General features: G+C 41.8%; 1 protein-coding gene across 9 annotated transcripts in view; it reads left to right on the top strand.

The window, feature by feature from the left end:
• The first annotated feature begins 2,196 nt into the window (after window positions 1-2,196).
• MINPP1 (multiple inositol-polyphosphate phosphatase 1) overlaps window positions 2,197-21,515 on the top strand; it is a 126,942-nt gene continuing 107,623 nt past the window's right edge. For 2 of the 9 annotated variants that reach the window (XM_054508149.2, XM_045877725.3), the window contains exons 1-3: window positions 2,205-3,622; window positions 6,605-6,802; window positions 12,477-12,574. In XM_054508149.2, coding sequence (XP_054364124.1) covers window positions 2,986-3,622; window positions 6,605-6,802; window positions 12,477-12,574 — 933 coding nt within the window. In that variant the 5' untranslated portion in view covers window positions 2,205-2,985. Of the gene's footprint in view, window positions 3,623-6,604; window positions 6,803-12,476; window positions 12,575-21,515 lie in introns of all 9 variants that reach the window. The other 7 variants (XR_010412399.1, XR_010412400.1, XM_045877722.3 and 4 more) reach the window with 6 other exon arrangements.

Below are 21,515 nucleotides of genomic sequence, written 5' to 3' on the forward strand. Positions count from 1 at the left end.
AATAAATAATCTAGCAAAAATACCGTATTCTTTAATATAGTGGATTGATTAGAAAAGTTCTACTTAAGACAAATTAGAATAATGTAGAATAGAACTCAACTTTTTTCTTTTCCACTCCAACGGACACAACAGATAATGTTCACTTCTGGATAAAATTACACAACCACTAGCAATTCAAGTCTTTCATTCTCTGTTGGATCCCCAGAGCTGGCCAACCAACTTTTTACTTGTTTCCCATTCCTCTCAGTTGCAAATCCTTTCCTATTTCTCAGTTCTAAATCCAATCCATTTCTACATTCCAAAGACCTAAATCCTATTCTGGGATTCAAGGATTCCTGGATTCAAGGGAATCCATGAATTCCCTTCTGCTAGACCAACAAATGTATCTACATGTGATTCCATCCCTCCAACCTTCTCTCAGAAAAATAAGGTCTCCTTTTGTTCTGGTCCAAATCAAATTCTCTGTGCTCTTGGTTCCATGTTCTCATCTCTTCAAGGAATCTGAACCACTAATTTTCCATTCTACCTCTCATGTTGTCTTAGATTTGTCAAATATATTTGCTATCATGCTCACAACCTCACATGAGGAAAAGCGATCCATCCATGGTCTTTACCAAGACACAACAATGTTTTATACCATGCAAACTCCTGGGTACTAGCTGATTGGACAAGGTAGGCAACTACCTAAAAGGGCGCCAACTGACAGAGTGGCCAGAGAATTAAGACATGGCCTGACATGAAAAGATGAGCAGGGCCTGTTGCCTACTACTTAAAACGTCTCAAAGCTACTCACTGCTTTAAGAATGAGAAACTCATTTTAAGGAAGATGAGTGGATTTTTATTATTAGAAAAGTTAAGAAATGATCTTTGATGCATGTCTTGCTTGTGAAAGTAATTTTAATGTTCAGTGGAAGTTTATACAGTGTAGTTGCTAGAGAGCTATGAATCTTAGCACAGGAATAACATAATATTACTGAAACATAATTGATAAAAAATACCACTCATAGCAGCCTATTATATGAATTTTAAATGTCATCTGTGATTCTCACAGTAATTTCGCAACGTAGGTGCTAATATTCCTAGTTTTCAAATAGGAAACTAAGGCACAGAGAACCTGAGTTACTTCCTAAGGTCACTCAGTTAATGACTGGCAGAGCCTGGCATCTGGATCCAAGGCTTATATACTCTTTATAATACCTTTATATCCTCTTTATACTACCTCTGGCTTTTTCCTAGTGAAAAACATGAAGGCATTGCTTAACCTTATCATTTGTCATCTTGGCCATAACAACAAAATGACTGGAACTGGTTTAATAAATATACAAAACAGCATAACATTAACAGATGAGGAATGAGAGGAAGGAAAAAAAAATCAAGCTAAGGGCAAATTTAGTTTGTAGGAATGTGTGTCATTGATTACGTACGTAGGTAGACAGGGTCTCTAAAGGTTACTTCATTAGGAAGGATGGTGCCTTTGGGAAGACCCGGTACCTCCTGAGGATACAAAAGATCAAGCATGAGAGGTGATCATTATTAGGCACATATATTAAGCAAAATATAACGACATGCAACTGGCACAAATGCTTGCTGAATGCACTTCGGAATATCATCAGGCATTTCAGCCTATAAAATGTAGGGTTAGGAAAGTCCATAAAGGAAAGGTAGATGTTCACCAAATATTAATTTGAGCAAAGTTCTGTGAAAATATCACCGAACTGTGAATATTCACTCTACAAAGTGGCATCTCGAAAAAAGAACAAAAAGATGGCTTCCTGCTACAGAATATCTTAAAATTTGCAGTGTCCAAGTTGGAATCTATTCTTGATTTTACACCATTTTGTTCAGTGGTTAACATTTAGAGGTACACCTCTCTGAACCAGAGCCACCTCAACAAGGTGAAAAGTAGTTAAGATGGAGATGGGCTTACCAAGAGCAATTTAGTAGTGTCTTTGAAGGAAAAGCTCCATTACAAAAACAGATACCTTCTTTAATCTTTATTCTTTTCCCAACTAGTGTACAAATTGGTGGTCAAGTGGAGAAACCAACGTATTGTTCAGATTTATGATTTTTTCCCTTGGATCAAAGATTCTGAGCACTAACCTATGACAACACGTAGCTGCTGACTTGAGTATGTAATTACACGCGAGCGGAGTTTCAGCTTGGAGTGGTGGTAAACAGAGACCATGTTTGCTCCATATAGCAGATTAGCTCATACTTAATAATGCCGTCAATCACGGGCTATGATTCATCACAAGTGATCAAGGTTGTGCTGTCTCTACTCTGAAAGCCTCGGATGCCAACACGCACAGTCCTTCCGGGGTGTCGTGGCGCTGAGCTCAGTCAGCTCCGCTAGCCCAGGTCCAGACACTACCGAAGGCTCGGGAATTGGGTTTCCTGGAGAACAGAGCCTCTCTCCGGTTCTGGTGCGCCTGGCTGCACGCTATTATCAAACTCCAACCAGGGAACAGGTTTGGACTTCGGGAGGCAAACTGGGGCAGGGCCCGGGGACCTACTCTGTGAACAACAGCCTCAGGCGCCCTGGTGGTTCGGAGAACACGTTTTCAACACCGCCGGTGAACGGGGCGGGGCCCGAGTCAGCCATTGTAAGGTGTCCCGTGCGGCGGGTCTCCGAGACGCGGGCTCATTCCCGCCCGGAGCATCCGAAAGAGCAGAGCAGCGGCTGAGTCAGCCCCGGAGGCACCTGCCCTAAGAAGCTCGCCCACGCGGGAGGCCCCGCCGACGCCCGTTCCACCTCAGCCACAGGTCTCCGAAGCTCCCCGGCGTTTCGTGCCGGCGCCACCCGAGCGGGAGGCGAGAGTCTCCGGGCGCTCCCCTGCTCAGCGCCCGCGCCGCCCCCGCGCCGCGCAGCGAATCCTGGGGGCGCAGAGCCAGGCCGGAAGCGCCGTCCGGGCCCGCCCCCTGCCCGCCGGAGCCGGAAGTCGCAACCGCGGCCGGTACGTCGCCCTCCGAGGGCTGCGCCGCACCATGCTCCGCGGCCCCGAGCGCCTCGTCAAGGTCTCCGTGGCACCGGTCGCGGCCCTGGCTGTGGCGCTGCTCTCGTCGCTCTCGCGCTGCTCCTTCCTGGAGCCGGAGCACCCCGCGGTCTCGGCGCTCAGCCCCTACTTCGGCACCAAGACCCGCTACGAGGATGCCAACCCCGGGCTGCTGCCGGACCCCGAGGCGCCGCAAAGGGACCCTGAGCTGCTGGAGGACACCTGCACCCCGGTGCAGCTGGTCGCCCTCATCCGCCACGGCACCCGCTACCCTACGGCCAAGCAGATCCGCAAGCTGCGGCAGCTGCACGGCCTGCTGCAGGCCCGCCGGTCCGGCGACGGGCGCGCTGGCCCCGCGGGCGGCCGCGACCTGGGCGCCGCGCTGGCCGACTGGCCGCTGGGGTACGCGGACTGGATGGACGGGCAGCTGGTGGAGAAGGGGCGGCAGGACATGCGACAGTTGGCGCTGCGCCTGGCCTCCCTCTTTCCGGCTCTCTTCAGCCTCGAGAACTACGGCCGCCTGCAGCTGGTCACCAGCTCCAAACATCGTTGCGTGGACAGCGGCGCCGCCTTCCTGCAGGGGCTGTGGCAGCACTACCACCCGGGCCTGCCGCCGCCCGACGTCGCAGGTGCCGGCCCGGGGCCGCCGCGGGCAGGGTCCCTGGCTCGGTCGCCCCTCACTCCTTCCGTCCCCCGGGTGCCCATCCCGTGGCGCGCGTTCGGGGCTGGGCGGTGTGTCTCCCTTGTCCCCGCGCATACTCCTCTGTCGGTTCATCAGGGACGCAGTGGGCCCCTTCCAGGGGCTGGACGTGGTAGCGAGCGTTGGGGGACCCGACAGGAGAGGAGACCGACTTTTATTTTTTTTAAATGACGTATTGGTTCTGGGCCCACATCCTGTTTCAGGAAGCGACTCTCAAACTTTCTTTACTGCTGTGCTTTTTTCTCTGTTTTGATCTTGTATATACTGTAGACTTACCCTCCCTGTCGCTGTGGGTCACGGTCACACTCAGTACTTGCCTAATTTATTCCATTACTTTTGCAGAATTGGAGAGATCATCTAGTGGGGCCCTGTACTCCACAGGTGAAGAAGCTGAGCCCGGGAATGTGCCTTGTTAATTGTCCTTGGTTAGTGTGAGGACCAGAGTCAGGCCTGGAATCCATGTCCCACCCTCAGAAAACGTTTAATAGTCACAGATAACTAAGAATAACAGACACCTAACGCCTGCTGTATGGTTTTGTGCCAGGCATGCCTGACATTTATTTCACTAAATCCTTACAAAAGCCCTCTGAGGTTGGTAGTATTTTCCCCCTACCTAACAGATGAGGAAATTGAATGATAGGAACACTAAATAATCTACCTAATTTCATATGGCTAGGTACGGACCCAGGAAATCTGATTTAGAGCTTGGTCTCTCAACCCTTATACTCTGCAGCGTCCATTCACTCTGTAACTTAGAAGTAAGGATGAAAATAATATAACAGGTTTGTGTCAGAGAGATGAGCAAGTGTTAATATTTTGTTGGCCAGTTTTCAGATCAGAGATGAGGTGAGACATTGTTTAGCTTTAAACCCAAGTGAAAAATAAATTAGAAGTAGACTGGTTTGTCATTTTTCCAGTAGCATCCTCTCTTAACGCAGTTCAGTCATCTCCAAGAGGTTGTTCTGTTGATTGTGTGTCATGTTACTGCTATGTGGGTGGTTCTCTTGGCTGACTTGTTTACTCGTTGAATTGTGCTTTTTAGTGATTAAGTGAAAATTCCCCACAAATCTGTTAAATTAAGTGAACATTCAAAGCAGAATATACTTCGCCATGGCACAGTGTTTATAGTGTATACCAAAAAGGGGCTACTGGCCCTCCTGGGATGAGGTCTTAGAGATTGAGCTCTTTGCCTAGCTATTTCATTATAGTCTCTCTCTCTCTTTATATATATATATATAAATATATATATAAATAAATATATATAAATAATTATAATTGCCTGTTGTGTACACCTGGGCTTTCAAGGGACTCCACTGAATTAGATTTTGTATTCTTAACAGCAAAAGGACAATACCTTTTTTTTTTTTTTTAAGATTTTATTTATTTATCTGACAGAGAGAGAGAACAAGTAGGCAGAGAGACAGGCAGAGGGAGAGGGGGAAGCAGGCTCCCCGCTGAGCAGGGAGCCCAATGCGGGGCTCGATCCCAGGACCCTGGGATCGTGACCTGAGCCAAAGGCAGCCGCTTAACCGGCTGAGCCACCCAGGCGCCCCCCCCCCCTTTTTTTTTTTTTAAAGATTTTATTTATTTATTTGAGAGAGAATGAGAGAGAGCACATGAGAGGGGGGAGGGTCTGAGGGAGAAGCAGACTCCCTGCCGAGCAGGGAGCCCGATGCGGGACTCGATCCCGGGACTCCAGGATCATGACCTGAGCTGAAGGCAGTCGCTTAACCAACGGAGCCACCCAGGCACCCAATACCTTTGTTTCTATTTGAAGAGTAGCAATAATGAGTTAATAGTAAGGACGAAGAATCCAGATCCACTTGGGAAATTGTATTTGAGGCCACAGAGAGAGGACAAAGGTCACTTATTTTCCGAGTCAAGCTGTTTTACTGTAATCCGGTTGGCAGTGACGTTGGGCACGATTATACATTTCAGGAGGTCCTGAAATGGACACGCACACATACATACAAATACGTTTTTTCACACCCACATGGAAAGCAAAACTACTTTGACCGATTTGATTTTCTCATTTTGTATACAGCAGTAGTGTTTTTGGTGTTCTTTTCGTGGTAAATTATTGGAGAAATGATTGAAATTGATGTGTTTTGAATATGACTGAAAAAACTTAAAAGGCACCCCAGTAGTTGAGGCATGATTGCAGATCTTTTATAATACATATTTGCTGCCAAATTGGGAAAAAAATGGAACTTAGTGATTCTAAGTGGAAAGCATCTGGGAGCTTCAGTTATAAAATAAACCAAAAGCAGAAGCACCAAGCACCATGAAATACAGAAGATCTGAAATGTTGATGTTTTGTGCTGTTGTCAATAGTTTTTGTCCAAAGCAGTCTTTTGTAAAGAAACACAGCGTTGGGAAAGTTAATAGAGAAAATAAAATACACTATGTAGACTTTGGCTTAGAGGAGAAAAACAGATTTGATCTGCTGAATTAGTCTCTCAACATTGTAGTTAGGAACTTTGCTAGTTTTCAGTTTGCTTTCTCAAGTTTTCTGTGCCTGACAAACGGTACTTACAAAACACATTTCTGCACTTCTTAGGATTTTCATGTCTAATTATTTTTGTTTTCTTTCAGAAAATACTTATTTCAACCACCTTTTTTTTCACTGTGTTGTAATGCCGTAACATCTTATCTCTGAGTCTCTTTCTTTAGTCTTTTCTAGCATATACTCTCATGAATTACCATCATTACAAATGGGGAATAGTTTTGCCCTGTCTTTCTTGATTAGTTTGTGCTTATTTCAGACATGCCAATAAATAAGCAGGTTTTTAGTGTTCTTTTTCACCCTTGAAACAAAATTTTCAGTAATCTGAGATTATCATTCATGTTGATGGTATGTGTGTGTATATATATATATATATGTGTATAAACAATTTTTTATCTGTTTCAGACATGGAGTGTGGACCTCCAAGAATTAATGATAAACTAATGAGGTTCTTTGATCATTGTGAGAAGTTTTTAACTGAAGTGGAAAAGAGTGCTACGGCTCTTTATCATGTAGAAGCCTTCAAAACTGGACCAGAAATGCAGAACATTTTAAAAAAGGTTGCAGCTACTTTGCAAGTGCCAGTCAACAATTTAAATGCAGGTAATGTGCCCATTATCTTTCATTCGAACTCTGAAATAATTTAAATGATTCTCAAACTCTGAAAATGAGAAAATATGGAAGCATAAAGTAATTCCTTTTAAAGGCCCACAATTGATTTTACATTAAGAAAATAATATGTTCTAGGTCAAGAAAATTGTGTATCTCATGCTTACTGTTTTTTTTTTTTTTTTAAGATTTAAAAAATTTTTTTATTAGAGAGAGAGTACAAGCAGGGGGAGCGGCAGGCAGAAGGAGAAGGAGAAACAGGCTCCCTGCTGAGCAGGGAGCCTGATGTGGGGCTCGATCCCAGGACCCCAGGATCACGACCCAAGCCAAAGGCAGACACTTAACTGTCTGAGCCACCCAGGCATCCTCATGCTTACTGTTTTGAGATTCATATACTTCTTTGAGCCTTATGTAAATTAATGTACAGGATTCTTGCTATATCCTGGAATCTTTTTTTTTTTTTTTTTGAGAGCAGAGGTATATAAAGCTTCAACTCTAAGCATTATTTATATAAATTGTATTTTTTGAATTATTTCCTCATAAAATGATAAAAGTAGAAAATTATATAAAATTTTTTAGCTTTTGAAGCCATTCAGAAGTGTGTATGTGTTAATGTTTTGAGGAGGGGGTATTAGTGAAAAAAGCAAAGTAGTGTGGGTATTTTCTTTGAGGCTTTTAAGCCTAGAGATGCTAAAAAGAATGAACACTTGTGTCTGTCAAAAGTTATTGCGGTGGACAGGCTGCCTGTTGCACTTTGTCATGCAGCCCGGTACACCAGGCGGTGAAAGGGGGCACTATTAATAACTATGCTGGGAAAGCAGGTGGGAAGCCAGGGCACATGCTCACCTACCAACAGGAAATGTAGAAAAAGTAATGGGATTTTTCTCTGATTTCTAAGAATTCATAATTCATACAGCAAATGTTGACAAACATACATACAAAGACTGTGGATTTCTTATATTGTGAATAAATTTCCAAAAAGCTAGAAGTAGGAGATGGTGGGAAAATAATAGACTAGAGTCATGGAACCTGAATGCTTTATAAGCATCAAAAAAGTGAAGATGCCTGGACAAGCATTTATTTATTTATTTATTTATTTATTTTAAAGATTTTATTTATTTATTTGAGACAGAGAGAATGAGAGACAGAGAGCATGAGAGGGAGGAGGGTCAGAGGGAGAAGCAGACTCCCTGCCGAGCAGGGAGCCCGATGCGGGACTCGATCCCGGGACTCCAGGATCATGACCTGAGCCGAAGGCAGTCGCCTAACCAACTGAGCCACCCAGGCGCCCCTGGACAAGCATTTAAAATTGAATTTTTTCTCTTTCCCCAAAGTGGCTAAACATTGTGGCCATCTACAGAGCTTTAAAAATTATTTATTTTAGGGGCGCCTGGCTAGTTCAGTTGATAGAGTAGGTGACTCTTGATCTCAAGGCTGTGAGTCCACGTTGGGTATGGAGATTACTTAAAAATAAAATCTTTAAAAAAAATGATTTTAGTGGGAAGTAATTTAAGCCTATAGATAATAATAAGGCTGATATAATGAATGAATGTCCATATACCCACAACTCAGTTTTATCAAATTTTAACATGCTGCGATTAGTTGCTTTAAATGAATTGAGGTCCCTCGGTGCCTCTCCGGGATTTTATTTCTCTTCTTTTCTTCCCAGCTGTAGTCATTGTCATGAATTGAACATTTATTTTTATTTATTTATTTATTTATTTTTAAAGATTTTATTTATTTATTTGACAGAGAGAGACACAGCGAAAGAGGGAACACAAGCAGGGGGAGTGGGAGAGGGAGAAGCAGGCTTCCCGCGGAGCAGGGAGCCCGATGTGGGGCTCGATCCCAGGACCCTGGGATCATGACCTGAGCTGAAGGCAGACGCTTAACAACTGAGCCACCCAGGTGCCCCATGAATTGAGCATTTAAATCATCCCATGTCAGTTTTTATATTTATGTTTCTGTACATAAATAGGATATTGTTTTGCAGGTTTTAAAACTTTTATGAATGCTATCTATGATTTCAGTCTGAAATTTGATAATATGCGCGCGTGCAAGCAGAGGGAAGGGCAGAGGGAGAAGCAGAGCAGGGAGCCCGACGCACAGGACTGGATCCCAGGATCGTGACCATGAGCCGAAGGCAGACACTTAGTCCACTGAGCCACCCAGGGGCCCCTCAACTTTTTATTTTTTATTTAATGTGTGTGATTTTAGTCCTACATTTTAAACTTTATGTACCAAATTCCTTTATATAACTATACCAGTATCTAGCTATTATTGGTTAGCGGGGCATTAGACTGTTGAAGATTTTTTTTTTTTTTAAAGATTTTTTATTTGACAGAGAGACACAGCAAGAGTGGGAACACAGGCAGGGGGAGTGGGAGAGGGGGAAGCAGACTCCCTGCTGAGCAGAAAGTCCGACATGGTGCTCGATCCCAGGACGCGAGGATCATGACCTGAGCCAAAGGCAAATGCTTAACAACTAAGCCACTCAGGCACCCCTGTTGAAGATTTTTTAAAAAACGATTTTTAGTCTCGGATTATTTGTGTTTTACTGATGGGGTAACTGAGAGCAACTTCTTTTTGGGGGCAATATAAGTATAGTGGTTAAAATCATGGGTTCTGGAAATGGACTGTTTGTATTTGAATCTTGACTCTGTTATACTGTTGATTACCTCTGTGGTCTTTACAAGTTAATTAAGAGTTCTAGGCCATAGTTTCTTTCTGTATAAAATGGGTATAGGAATTTTACCTTTCTTTTAGGATTATTGCAAGGATTATATGAAATTAATTCATGCAGAGCATTAGTACAATGCCTGGCAGAGTAACAGCTCAAAACTACTGTAGCTATTTAAATCCTTTTGTTTTTAACATAGAGGGATGATGATATATGTATTTACTGTAACTCATTTTTACTTAGCAGTATATCTTTCTCATGTAAATCTGTCTCGTTTTTTTTGAATTCTGTGTGATTTCATAGGATATATGATTCAGGTTCTAGGTCAGTGATAGTTAAAAACTTATTTAACCCATCAGATTTTACTGGTGGAGGGGACTGGAACTAATACAGTGCAAATTTTTTTTGTAGGAAATCATTTTCCTACTGAGGTTTTTCTTAGTTTTTCACCCTTTCAAATGATGCTGCGGTGAACATTTTTATAATCTGGTTTTGCCCTTGAGAATTTATAAGGTGAATAACTGTAGGTGGAATTGTTGGGTTAAGGACAATGAATATTTTACACCTTGACATATACTTCCAAATTGCTCTCTGAAAGTGTAGAAATTTATATCAACAATATATGAGAATGCTCATTTTCCCCTGTCTTACCCAACAGTGGCTGTTATTAGTCATTTTGATTTTTTGCCAATTTGATTAATGAAAAATGGTATTTAGCTTTAATTTGCATTTCTTTAGTCACTTGTGAAGATGAGCATGTCTTCCTGTGTCTGCTAGCTACTTGCATTCCTTCTGGGGTTTGCCTCTTCCTTATCTTGTCCATTTCTATCAGATTATTTTTATGTTTTTCTTGCTCTTTATGTGTTATAGATATATTAATTATATATCCTTTAACTTTGCTTGACAAAGGATAAATCCTTTGCTTATTGTATATTGCTGACATTTTCTGTTAATTAGTTGCTCACTTTTTAGGTTTAGATGTCTTTGTACCCATTATGTCTTTCATATAGCCACGTCTGTCTTCATCTTGGCGGTTCAGTGTTGTCTTTTGCCTAGGAATCCTCTCTGACTCCAAGATTATTCTATTTTCTTACGTCTTCCTTTATCTTGGTTTTTTAATGTTCATTTATTTTTTTTTTTTTGAAGATTTTATTTATTTATTTGACAGAGACAGTGGGAGAGGAAACACAAGCAGGAGGAGTGGGAGGGGGAGAAGCAGGCTTCCTGCTGAGCGGGAGCCCGATGCAGGGCTTGATCCCAGGACCCTGGGATCATGACCTGAGCCCAAGGCAGACGCTTAATGACTGAGCCACCCAGGCGCCCAGTTTTTTAATGTTTAAATCTTTGATCTATCTGAAATATTTTTGAGGTTCCAAAAGACTGGCCAAGAAGTCAGCATGGTCATAATAGGCGGGTCAGGGCTTAACTCCTCTTGAGAGTTCCACCTGTTTTGCAGGTGGGAAGATTGAGACCCAAGAGGCTGGAGCCACCTGCTCTGGATGATTAGTGGCTGAGTTAGGTCTCAAAGCCTGTCGTCCTCTGAAGTGTTTTTTGGTGAAATTTTTCTGTCAGCCTCCTTCCAGTTAAAGAATAGACCATTAGGATTGACTTTCGTTGTTTCAGAACTAGAACTTTGAGTGTGAATGAGACAGGTTCTTTTCATCAAACATCCATGGTATTTAGAAGTCACTGTATTATGTTAGGTATTAGGATTATCAACCCTTTCATTTATTCAAGCAAAGTTTTTATTTTTTTATTTTATTTTATTTTTTTTAAGATTTTATTTATTTATTTGCCAGAGAGATACACAGTGAGAGGGAACACAAGCAGGGGGAGTGGGAGAAGGAGAAGCAGGCTTCCTGCTGAGATCGATGCGGGGCTCGATCTCAGGACTCCGGGATCATGACCTGAGCCAACAGCAGATGCTTAACCATCTGAGCCACCCAGGTACCCCTCAAGCAAAGTTTTTAAATGGCTTTTATGTGTGTTCTCAATTAAATATTCTTTTTGTACTATATACGGCCTTAGGGAAGTTCTTTAAACTCCATCCTGGTTCCTTGGGAACGAGGAAAGACACTGAAGGTAAAAAGCCCCGCAGTGGCTTCCTTTTTCTCTGTAGCATTGAGTAGCAGCCACATGCCTGTGACCAGATAGCACGGCCAGCTCTCCTAGCCAGGGACTTGGTGCCCTACCCTTCTCTTCAAAACCCAGGGGTATCTAAAGGTAATATAATCAGCTCATTCGCAATGTAAAAATGCCAGGTAACTTAATCTGAAATCTGCTGCCTGCCTGAGCAACTAAGTCTGAAAAAAACGGATGCTGTAAGCACGCTCTCTCTCTCCAGTCTGTGATTTTTCCCTCTTTGTTTCTCTCCTTCTTGGCCCTAGGTTTCCCCTCCCTCCTCACCCCCGATTTACTCTGCCCCCTCTCCACCTTCTGCAGTCCTCGCTCTGTTTTTGTATCCTTCTCTCTGTACTCCTGCCTAATAGTTAGAACATGAAGTGTTGTGTCGTTAAGAGAACTGTTCAGTAAATGTACTTTGTTATTCCTCATTTTCAGATGGGGACTAAAAGCTTTTATAACTTCCCTCCTCCAGCCCTCTAAAATGAACAAAATCAAGTTACGTTTAGCAAGTTTTGGGTTAAACTCTGTTGGATTTGGTAGGTAAATGTGCTCTTAACAAGCACATTACTTTTAAAACCAGAAAAAATTGTAACTTTTAGTTACCAGTTAAATGTCTTAGTTTCATTGGACTGAAATTTCTACCTCCTCATGGTTTCTTCCTGACAGCTCCAGGTCTGCCTGTTTGGATTGTACAGAGTGGCTCTTAATTCTCTGATAAGAAAAAGCCGAATCATCTTTTCTCTGTGCTGAACCTACCAAGATCCTTGGACCATACTGCATGTGGCATTCTGTAGCTATTTAGTCTTTGGAAGATTATGGAGAACAGTGACTCACAAATTTTACCTTTCTTTTTCCCCCCCCCAGATTTAATTCAGGTAGCTTTTTTTACCTGTTCATTTGACCTGGCAATTAAAGGTGTTAAATCTCCCTGGTGTGATGTTTTTGACATAGATGATGCAAAGGTAAGTATTACTTTTGCGGTTTCTTTGCCTTTTTTTTTTTTTTTTTTTTTTGCATTATTTTTGTTGTTGTTGTTGTTACTTGAAGTACTTTTCAAAAAATAAGCAGGCAGGGAACATGAACTGTCTTCAACTAACTTACAATTTTCCTTGCAGAGGGGATGAATTGTTCAGATGCGGTCTACATACTTATAGTTCGGGTTCAGAAAACCTTGGAAAACATTCTTCTGTGGTGATTTGATTTCTAGGTCCACCCAATTAAAATCCTGTTTTACCCATCATCAGATTTTGTTGCTGGGAAGGATTGTAGAGCTATTAAAATACAAATTCCTTTTAAAGGAAGCCAGAGCTCAGAGAGGAGGAATGGTTTTTCAAATACCTAACTTTTCTTTTTTAGCAGTTTTCTTCAGGATAAATTGAGCTCAGTGTTCCACCTGGTGATGGCAGTAAGTCCTCCACCGTATCTGTCTGCCTGCTTCATATTTCCTTTCTTTCCTCTTCATTCATATTGCTTCTTTTAGACTCTAGAAAGAAGGCCAGACAGGCCTCAGCTGACTTTAAGGGAGGCAGATTCTGGTCATTTCTGGGATGTTGGGAGCCAGAGAGGTAGGGTAGGAGAGTGTTAATTGTTTTTGTGAGCATTGAGGATAGCAACTTTGGATAGAATTCTGGGGTGTCTATGGATCATTCAGGAATGTGGACTTTTGAAACTTCAGCCATCTCTCGCATACATATAAAACATTCAGTATGCCATGTGAAAATCAATTATTAACTTCAAAACTTCACATCAGATTTTGAAAAGAAGTGTACTGTTTGCCAGATACCAGCAGGCTTTTAAGCCAAGCGCTAATGTACATTTGAGGATAAACAAGTAACATTTGTTACTCAAAGACCGGAGTGACCACAGTCAGATTAAAGGTGGTTTTATGTGTTTCTGGGCTCATGTGGGAATGGGGCTTAGCCCCTGAGTTGGAAGCAGAGGAGAGGACACTCAGTCGGTGACTGCTCTCAGACACTGAGCACCAGTGGTAATGGGTGCCTTCTCTCTCCTCTCTGTCTGCTCCTCTCCTCTAACTGCCCAAAACTCATCTCTTAGAAACTTCCTGACCATAAAATTAATAATTATGCCAGTATAGGTATAAACTGAAACTTATGGTCGCCATTTACATGGGTCAAAATACTCCCTTCCCTTTTCTCCCTGCCCAGATTGCTCTAGGGAAAAAAGTTGATAAACAGAAATAACTTTGAGTACTGTGTAAATGATTGTTGGGCATTGGCCAAGGGAAAGTCACCTCTTAGAAGAAAAACTTCATTTGCCCAGGTTACTGCCCTTGGTGGGATGCTTGGCACATGCTCACCGGGCCCTGCTCTCTGCACTGCTCCTGTCGTGCGCACCTAAGTCCCTGTGGTGTCTTCCAAGTACCAGCGGCTTCTGGTTTAAGTGCAAGCTGCTTTCCCCGTGCTGAGGATGCACACCTCACATCCTAGCCAGCCTCCACCTCTTCATCCTTGGGATACCTGCTGCTTTCCCTCCCTGTTCCTTATTTGAATCCTTCTCCTTTGAAACGTTTTACTGTTGCTTTTTGTGCATCTGTCTCTTCTGGGAGGTAGTTTGACGTACTCCGAAAACCCTGGAAGTCATGATCTGGGTTCAAGTTGCACTTAGGCTTCCTGTACCTTGATTCCCACATCTGTTAGAAGATGGAACTCTTGGGTTACTCAGGTACACCCCCTATAATTCTAAGATTCTATACTACTTGACTTTTTCTTTTTCTTCACCGCCCCCCTTTTTGGGATTATTCTTTTGTCTCTTTATTATTGCTTATGAAGAGTTTCTCTCTCTTTTTTTTCCTGCAACTTATTTTGAAAAATTTCAAACTGACAGAAATTGAAAGAATGATACAATAAACACATTCTTCATCTATATTCACCAGTTGTTAACCTTTCTTTGCCACATTTGTTTTTCTCCACATAAAGCAGTTTCTTATTGCTGCCATAAAGAATTACCACAGACTTAGTGGTCTGAAACAATACCAATTTATTATCTTACAGTTCTGGAAGTCAGATATTCACAATGAATCTTACAGCGCTAAAATCAAGATGCAAGTAGTGTGTTCTTTGTGGAGCTCAAGAGGAAAATCTGTTCCTTGCCTTTTCCAGTCTCTAGAATCTTTTTTTTTTTTTTTTTAAATCACTCTGACCTCTGCTTCTATGGTTATATCTCCTACTCTTGACTGTCCTTCCTAACTACTCCTTATAAGGATCTTTGTGATTACCTTGGCACATGTAGGTAGCCCAGAATAATTTTCTCATTTTAAGATCCTTAATCACACCTGCAAATTCCCTTTTATCACGTAAGAGAGCATAGTCATAGGTTCTAGGGATTAGGATGTAGACATCTTTGGGGGGCATCTACCACATATATATAACCTTTTTTCTTTGCAGACATCAAAGCACTTCACCCTTCAATACTTGGGTATGTGTCTAAAAAAAAAAGAACATTCTGCTACATAGACAAAATATAATTTTTTTACATATATATGTAATAGTGCAGTATTATCTAGTATATAGCCAATATTGAAGTTTTCATATTTGTCTTAATAAGGTTCTGTATTTAGAGCTTTTTTTTTTCTTTAAATACAGGGTCTAAAGAAGGATCACTCATTGCATTTACTTGTCATGTCTTTTTAGTTTCCTTTAATCTAGAGAGGTACTCCAGCCTTTTGTCTTTTATGCATTGGCATTTTACAGGTGTCCAAGCCTTTTTTTTTTTTTTTGGCAGAATGCCTTTGTGTCTGATTTTCAGCTTTTGATTAAAGTTTAAGCATTTTTGACAAGAATACTGTGTAAATGATGTGTCCTCAGTGCATGTCTTTTTGTCACATTATTGATGATGACCTGTTTGATCATTTGATTAAAGTGATGCCTGGCAGACTTCTCCATTGCGGAGGTACTTTTTTACCTTTGTAAATAAAGAACTTTATTTAATTGACTGTGATCTGAAAATTTGAAATACATGTTTATTAAATTAATTGAATAAAAGCTTCCTTTTTTATATTAAAAAGCAAGTAAGTTTCTTCATTTAAAAATACAAAGTTCTCTTTTGATTTATGTTTCCTATGATTATTTTCTTTTTCACTGATTTGATGGAAAATAATTTCTCTCTGCTTAGAACTTTTCACTGTGAAATAGGTTTATATACTTTATCTACAGATGAAATAAAGTGATGTCTGGGATTTGCTTCATAATAATCCAGTGGTGGGGCGCCTGGGTGGCTCAGCATCTGCCTTAATGCTCAACCGACTGAGCCACACATGGGCCCCTCAAATAAATAAATAAATAGAATCTTTAAAAAAAGAAAGAAAGAATAATCCAGTGGTGGTAGTGGGAGATAAAAGAATAGGATTGGCCAAATGTTGATTATTATTGAAGTGGGATGATGGGTGCACTGGGGTTCATTATACTACTGTTCACTATTTTTCACGTTTGAAATTGTTTATTAAAATATTTTTAAAAATGAAAAGTGAATAGACATTTATGAAATTCTGAGAATCACAGAGATTATTAGGTATCCAGAACCTTGTGAAATGCTGGACCATGTGTGCCTTCATTAAGCAAATATTGTTCGGGTACCTGCTCTGTGCTAGGCACATGGTTGGAGTGGAAGATTCTAACGTAACATAGGCATTGTCCCTCTTTAAGGAGTGAAAGACACAAATGGTTGTAAGGCAATGGGGTGGCTATAATAGAGGTATATATAAGGCATAGGGATGCATAAAGGAGAAAGTTGATGTAATGGCAGTCACTCTTTGTAAAAGAAATGACACATGAACTAGGTACTTTGATGTGGGATGGCTTTTTGCAACTTTGTGTATATCTTGTACTGTAATGAGGGTACCTTGATTTTCTATCTCTTCTGGAGTCGGTTTGCGTATTTAATATTTTCTCATGAAAATCATTCCGGTTTGGGGGGCCTCCTGGGTGGCTCAGTGGGTTAAGAGTCTGACACTTGATTTCGGCTCAGGTCATGATCTCAGCGTTGTGAGATCAAGTACTGCATGGGGCTCTGAACTGGGTGTGGAGCCTGCTTAAGATTCTCTCTCCCCCTCTATTCCCCACCCCCCCCAGTTGCATGTGCACTTGCTCTCTCTTTCTCTCTAAAAAAAAAATCCTCCAGGTTTTCAGATTTATTTGTAGAGTTTGGCAAATTTATCTCGCAGTGTTTTTAAGATTTATTTATTAATTTTAGAACACGTGCATGAGCTATGGGGAAAGGGAGAGGAGAATCTCAGGGCTCGATCCCAGGACACTGAGATCATGACCTGAGCCAAAATCAAGAGTTGGACACTTAACCGACTGAGCCACTCAGGTGTCCTTATCTTGCAGTTTTTTAAACAAAATATATTTCCCCTCTGTATCTGAGATTATTTCCCTGCTATTATTACTTGTGTATTTGTTTTTTCATGGTTCATGGCAGTAACTTAGTGTTTACTGTTTTTTTTTTTGCAAGTAATGGTTTACCTTTTTATATTTTTTAACTTTATATAATGAAATCACCCACCTCTTTCTTTTTGTATCTAGTTTTTATTCAACATTGTTTTTATTCTAAGATTTTATTTATTCATTTGAGAGCAGAGAGAGAGCACAAGCTGTGGGGGGTGGGGGGCAGAGGGAGAAGCAGACTCCCCGCTGAGCAGGGAGCCCTATGTGGGCTGGATCCCAGGACCCTGAGATCATGACCTGAGTGGAAGGCAGGTCCTTAACCAACTGAGACACCCAGGCGCCCCTATTCAACATTGTTCTTAATATTTACCTATGATGCTGCTGTAGTTGACTTATTTTCATTGCTATATGGTATTCCATTATATGAATTATCACAGGTTTTTTTCCCCCCAGTCCATTTTCTTGGTAGACATTTGGGCTGTTTTCGGTTTGGGGCTATTAAGAACATTATCATGTAGGTCTGTTGGGGCATATACAGACATATGTCTGAAGGTCTAGGTCTGTGGTAGAATTGCTGGATCACAATTCTGGTTCTATAATTATGTAGAACTTCAAATTTACTAGATAGTAATGCCAAACTATTTGTGATGTTGCCCCAGTTTATGTTTCTGTCTTCTTTTCATAACTTTCTTTTTTTCTGCTTTTGACTTTTATTTTCTTAAGTCTTTGGAATTCATGGTAGTATGTTCATTTGTTACTCAGGAGTTTTCATCTGGCTGACTGTTTTGGGGTTATGGTTTTCTTTTTCTTTTGTGTATTTGTATAGATGCTGTGCTGGTCCCCTAAATTTTTAGTTATTATTCATCTTTGCAGCAAGTTCAGCTTTTATTCCTCCCTAGCTGGCCAATGGGGATGAGCAGCTCTTCAGAAATGAGCAGTGTTCCTTCCAGTTTAGAGTTGTTCTCCTCTGGATCCTTTGTAGGTGCTTCCTGCCAACATTGAATACCAGTCTGTCTCCTGGTAGTGGTATTACGGACTGTTCCGGGAGGCTTCCCGCAGGCTTCATTCTGTTGGCCTCAAGGTTTCAAGCTAAGAGTTGTTGCTGTGCTCCTTCAAGTGTTCCCTGTGCTTTGAGGTTTTGTGAGATGTTTTGTTTGATTCTCACTGCACTTGGCAGCCCTCCCTTGTTTATGATTATGGTCAGGAGGATAAAGGTCTCCTAATCTGTTTGACGAAGGCATTTGCATTTCTCTTTTTCATTCATTTTTTTTTAGGGTGATTTTGAGAGGACAGAGATGATCTATCCTGATTCCATCATATTAAAACCTGAAGTTTTGTTTTTATTTTCTAATGAAGAACACTTGTAATGCTTTGTCATAAAATGTGATGTTTGGTGTAGTCTCATAGTTACTGGTGTAGTTTTTGAATGTCAGTGTGTTTGTTGGTTGGTGGTGTGTTGGTGGGTGAGGTCTGGAGCCGATGGCCAAGAAAGAATTCTTGAGACATCTTTGGTGCAAAAAGGTGGTTCTATTAAAGCACGGGGACAGGACCATGGGCAGAAAGAGCTGCTGCCCCAGGATTGTGAGTAGCAACTGATTGTATACTTTGGGGTTGGGAAGTAAAGATCAGGGAAGTTTCAGAAGGATTTTCATATGTTAAAAAAGACTCAAAGGATACTGGACGCCCTGCTCTTGTCAAATGGAGGTTTTTGTTCCCTCTAGCAAGGCATTAACATGAAGACTGTTGGGAGCTTCCTGGAGGAACATTATACCCTACCTGCCTCAAGTATTTGTCAATGGGCTGCAGGTTATAAGGATACTTATTTTTTTTTTTTTAAGATTTATTTATTTATTTATTTGACAGAGACACAGCGAGAGACGGAACATAAGCAGGGGGAGTGGGAGAGGGAGAAGCAAGCTTCCCGCCAAGCAGGGAGCCCGATGTGGGGCTCTATCCCAGGACCCTGGGATCATGACCTGAGCCGAAGGCAGACGCAGACGCTTAACCGACTGAGCCTCCCAGGCGCCCCAAGGATACTTAATTTTAACTGTATTTCCTTCTGCCTTTGTTTCCCACATCAGTTATCATTACCAATTAAGGAAATTTATTTCTTGCTTACTGAAACCTATTTGTTTATTGTTTTTAAAATCAGGAATGTGTGCTGAATTTTTGTCATCCAGGAAGATGATTGTGGTTTTTATTTTCTTTAATCTTCTAACATAGTAAATTACATTAGTACATTTTCGAGTATTGAATCAATCTTGCATTCCTTCTTTTTTTTTTTTTTTTTTAAAGATTTATTTATTTATTTGAGAGAGCGAGAGTACATGAGAGGGGGGAGGGTCAGAGGGAGAAGCAGGCTCCTCGCCGAGCAGGGAGCCCGATGCGGGACTCGATCCAGGGACTCCAGGATCATGACCTGAGCCGAAGGCAGTCGCTCAACCAACTGAGCCACCCAGGTGCCCTCTTGCATTCCTTCTTAAGATAAATTCCCTTACGGACTGCTTTTTCTCCTAGTGAGAGCTCACATTTCTTTTTTCTTCATGTATTTCTAGCAATTTTTTTTATTAACTACTGGACATTGTGAATATTATGTTGTTGAATGCCTAAATTTTGCTGCCTTTAAAGAGTTTTAAATATTGTTTTATTTTGCATTTAGGTTACTTGTGGGTCAGCTTGATTCTTTTGAGGTTTATTTCTGAGTTTCATACTACATTTGACCTACTAAACTCAGGAACAAACCTTTATTTGTAAATATACCTTTACTGTTAAAGTGTGACTCTTCTGGGGTCTGTATTGGACGTCTGGGTGTCCACTGAAATTCTACTCAGGCTGCTTGGAACTTGAATATCTCCCAGCCTTGTGATAGCTCTGGAATTCACCTTATAATTCCCACAACATTGAACAACAGAATCAAGAGGACCCCCAGATTTCTGGGGCGGTTTTTCTGTGTAGCTTCCTTCTTTCTGATACTCTGCCCTGCTAATTTCGGCCCCTTAACACTCTGCGGTCCGACTCCTCTCCTCAGCAGGACTGCAGGCTTCGGCCTGACATCCCTTCCCCCCCACTCCCCCCACCCCCATGGCAGCATGCCACAGTTTCAAAGTGCCTCCAGGCAGAAACCTGGGCAGTTGTAGGGTTTGCTTTGTTTCTCTCCTCTCCATGATCTCAGTTCAGTGCTCATTGCTCAATGACTGAAAACATTTATTTTACATATTTTGTCCTGTTTTCTACTTGTGCCCGGAGGGCATGCCTGGTATCAGTTACTCCATCATGGCAGATGGTACATTCTTTCAGTAGACTGCTGAATTTTTTTTGGTAATGTTTTATTTCACATTCATTACGTCATGTTTATAGTGAGGTTGGTGTATGGCCATGGCTCTCATCTGTGAGTGATACTACTAGCCTGGCCCTATTCCTCTTCCTGGGTGGGGGGTCAGAACGCAAGGGGGGATTTCTGTGTGCACCAGTGACTAGGAGCCACGGTTGAGAGCACAGGAATTGCAATGCAGTGGGCTGGAGTTTTCCTCACCTCTTCCTCTGGGCTTGCTTTCTTCACTTTTGGGAACGGGCTTCCACTATTCTCCTAAAACGAGTTAAGAAGCTTTCTGATGTAGGCAAGAGCGTTAAGGTTCGAAGCCGAAGGCCAAGAAAGAATTCTTGAGACGTCTTTGGTATGAAAAGGTGGTTTTATTAAAGCACGGGGACAGGACCCCAGGGTAGAAAGAGCTGCAGTGGGGTCATGAGGAGTGGCCCATTATATACTTTCAAGTTGGGAGGGGGTCAGGGAGAGCGTAGGTCTCTAAGGAATTTTTTTTTTTTTTAAGATTTTATTTATTTATTTGAGAGAGAGAATGAAAGAGAGAGAGCACAAGAGGGAAGAGGGTCAGAGGGAGAAGCAGACCCCCCGCTGAGCAGGGAGCGCGATGTGGGACTCGATCCTGGGACTCCAGGATCATGACCTGAGCCAAAGGCAGTCGCTTAACCAACTGAGCCACCCAGGCGCCTGGTCTCTAAGGAATTTTGGAAGCAAAGTTTCCAGGACCTTGAGGGGGCTAGCTATTGTTGGGAAAAGGTCATTTATTACCATCTAATAAAACCTTAGTCCTGAGACCCATCAGATGTATATCAGTGGGTCATATGCTTGGGGGGTGATTGCCAACATGTATCTTGGGGGTTTAGAGATAAAGGAAGTTTCCAAAAGAATTTTTATATGTTAAAGTGGACTTACAGGATCCCGGAGGAGGGGGAGCCTCAGGCTAGGATTGCCTTTTGCCCTTAGCAAAGTATTAACATCCAGGCGGTTGAGTCCCTAGAGGAAGGTCACTCTGCCTGTTTCAAGGACTTGTTGGTGGGCTATAGGTAGTAAGGAAATTTAATAATTTTTCTTCTGCCTTTGTTTCCCACATCACTTTCCATCCTTTCCTGTACCCTGGAATAATTTAATTATTAGGAACTAACTCTTCTTGAAGTTTGGTAGAACTCCTACTTAAAACCAAAT

Source organism: Mirounga angustirostris, unplaced genomic scaffold, assembly GCF_029215605.1.
Source record: "Mirounga angustirostris isolate CCGP_5_RB_7025 unplaced genomic scaffold, mMirAng1.0.hap1 SCAF_6, whole genome shotgun sequence".
Taxonomy (NCBI): domain Eukaryota; kingdom Metazoa; phylum Chordata; class Mammalia; order Carnivora; family Phocidae; genus Mirounga; species Mirounga angustirostris.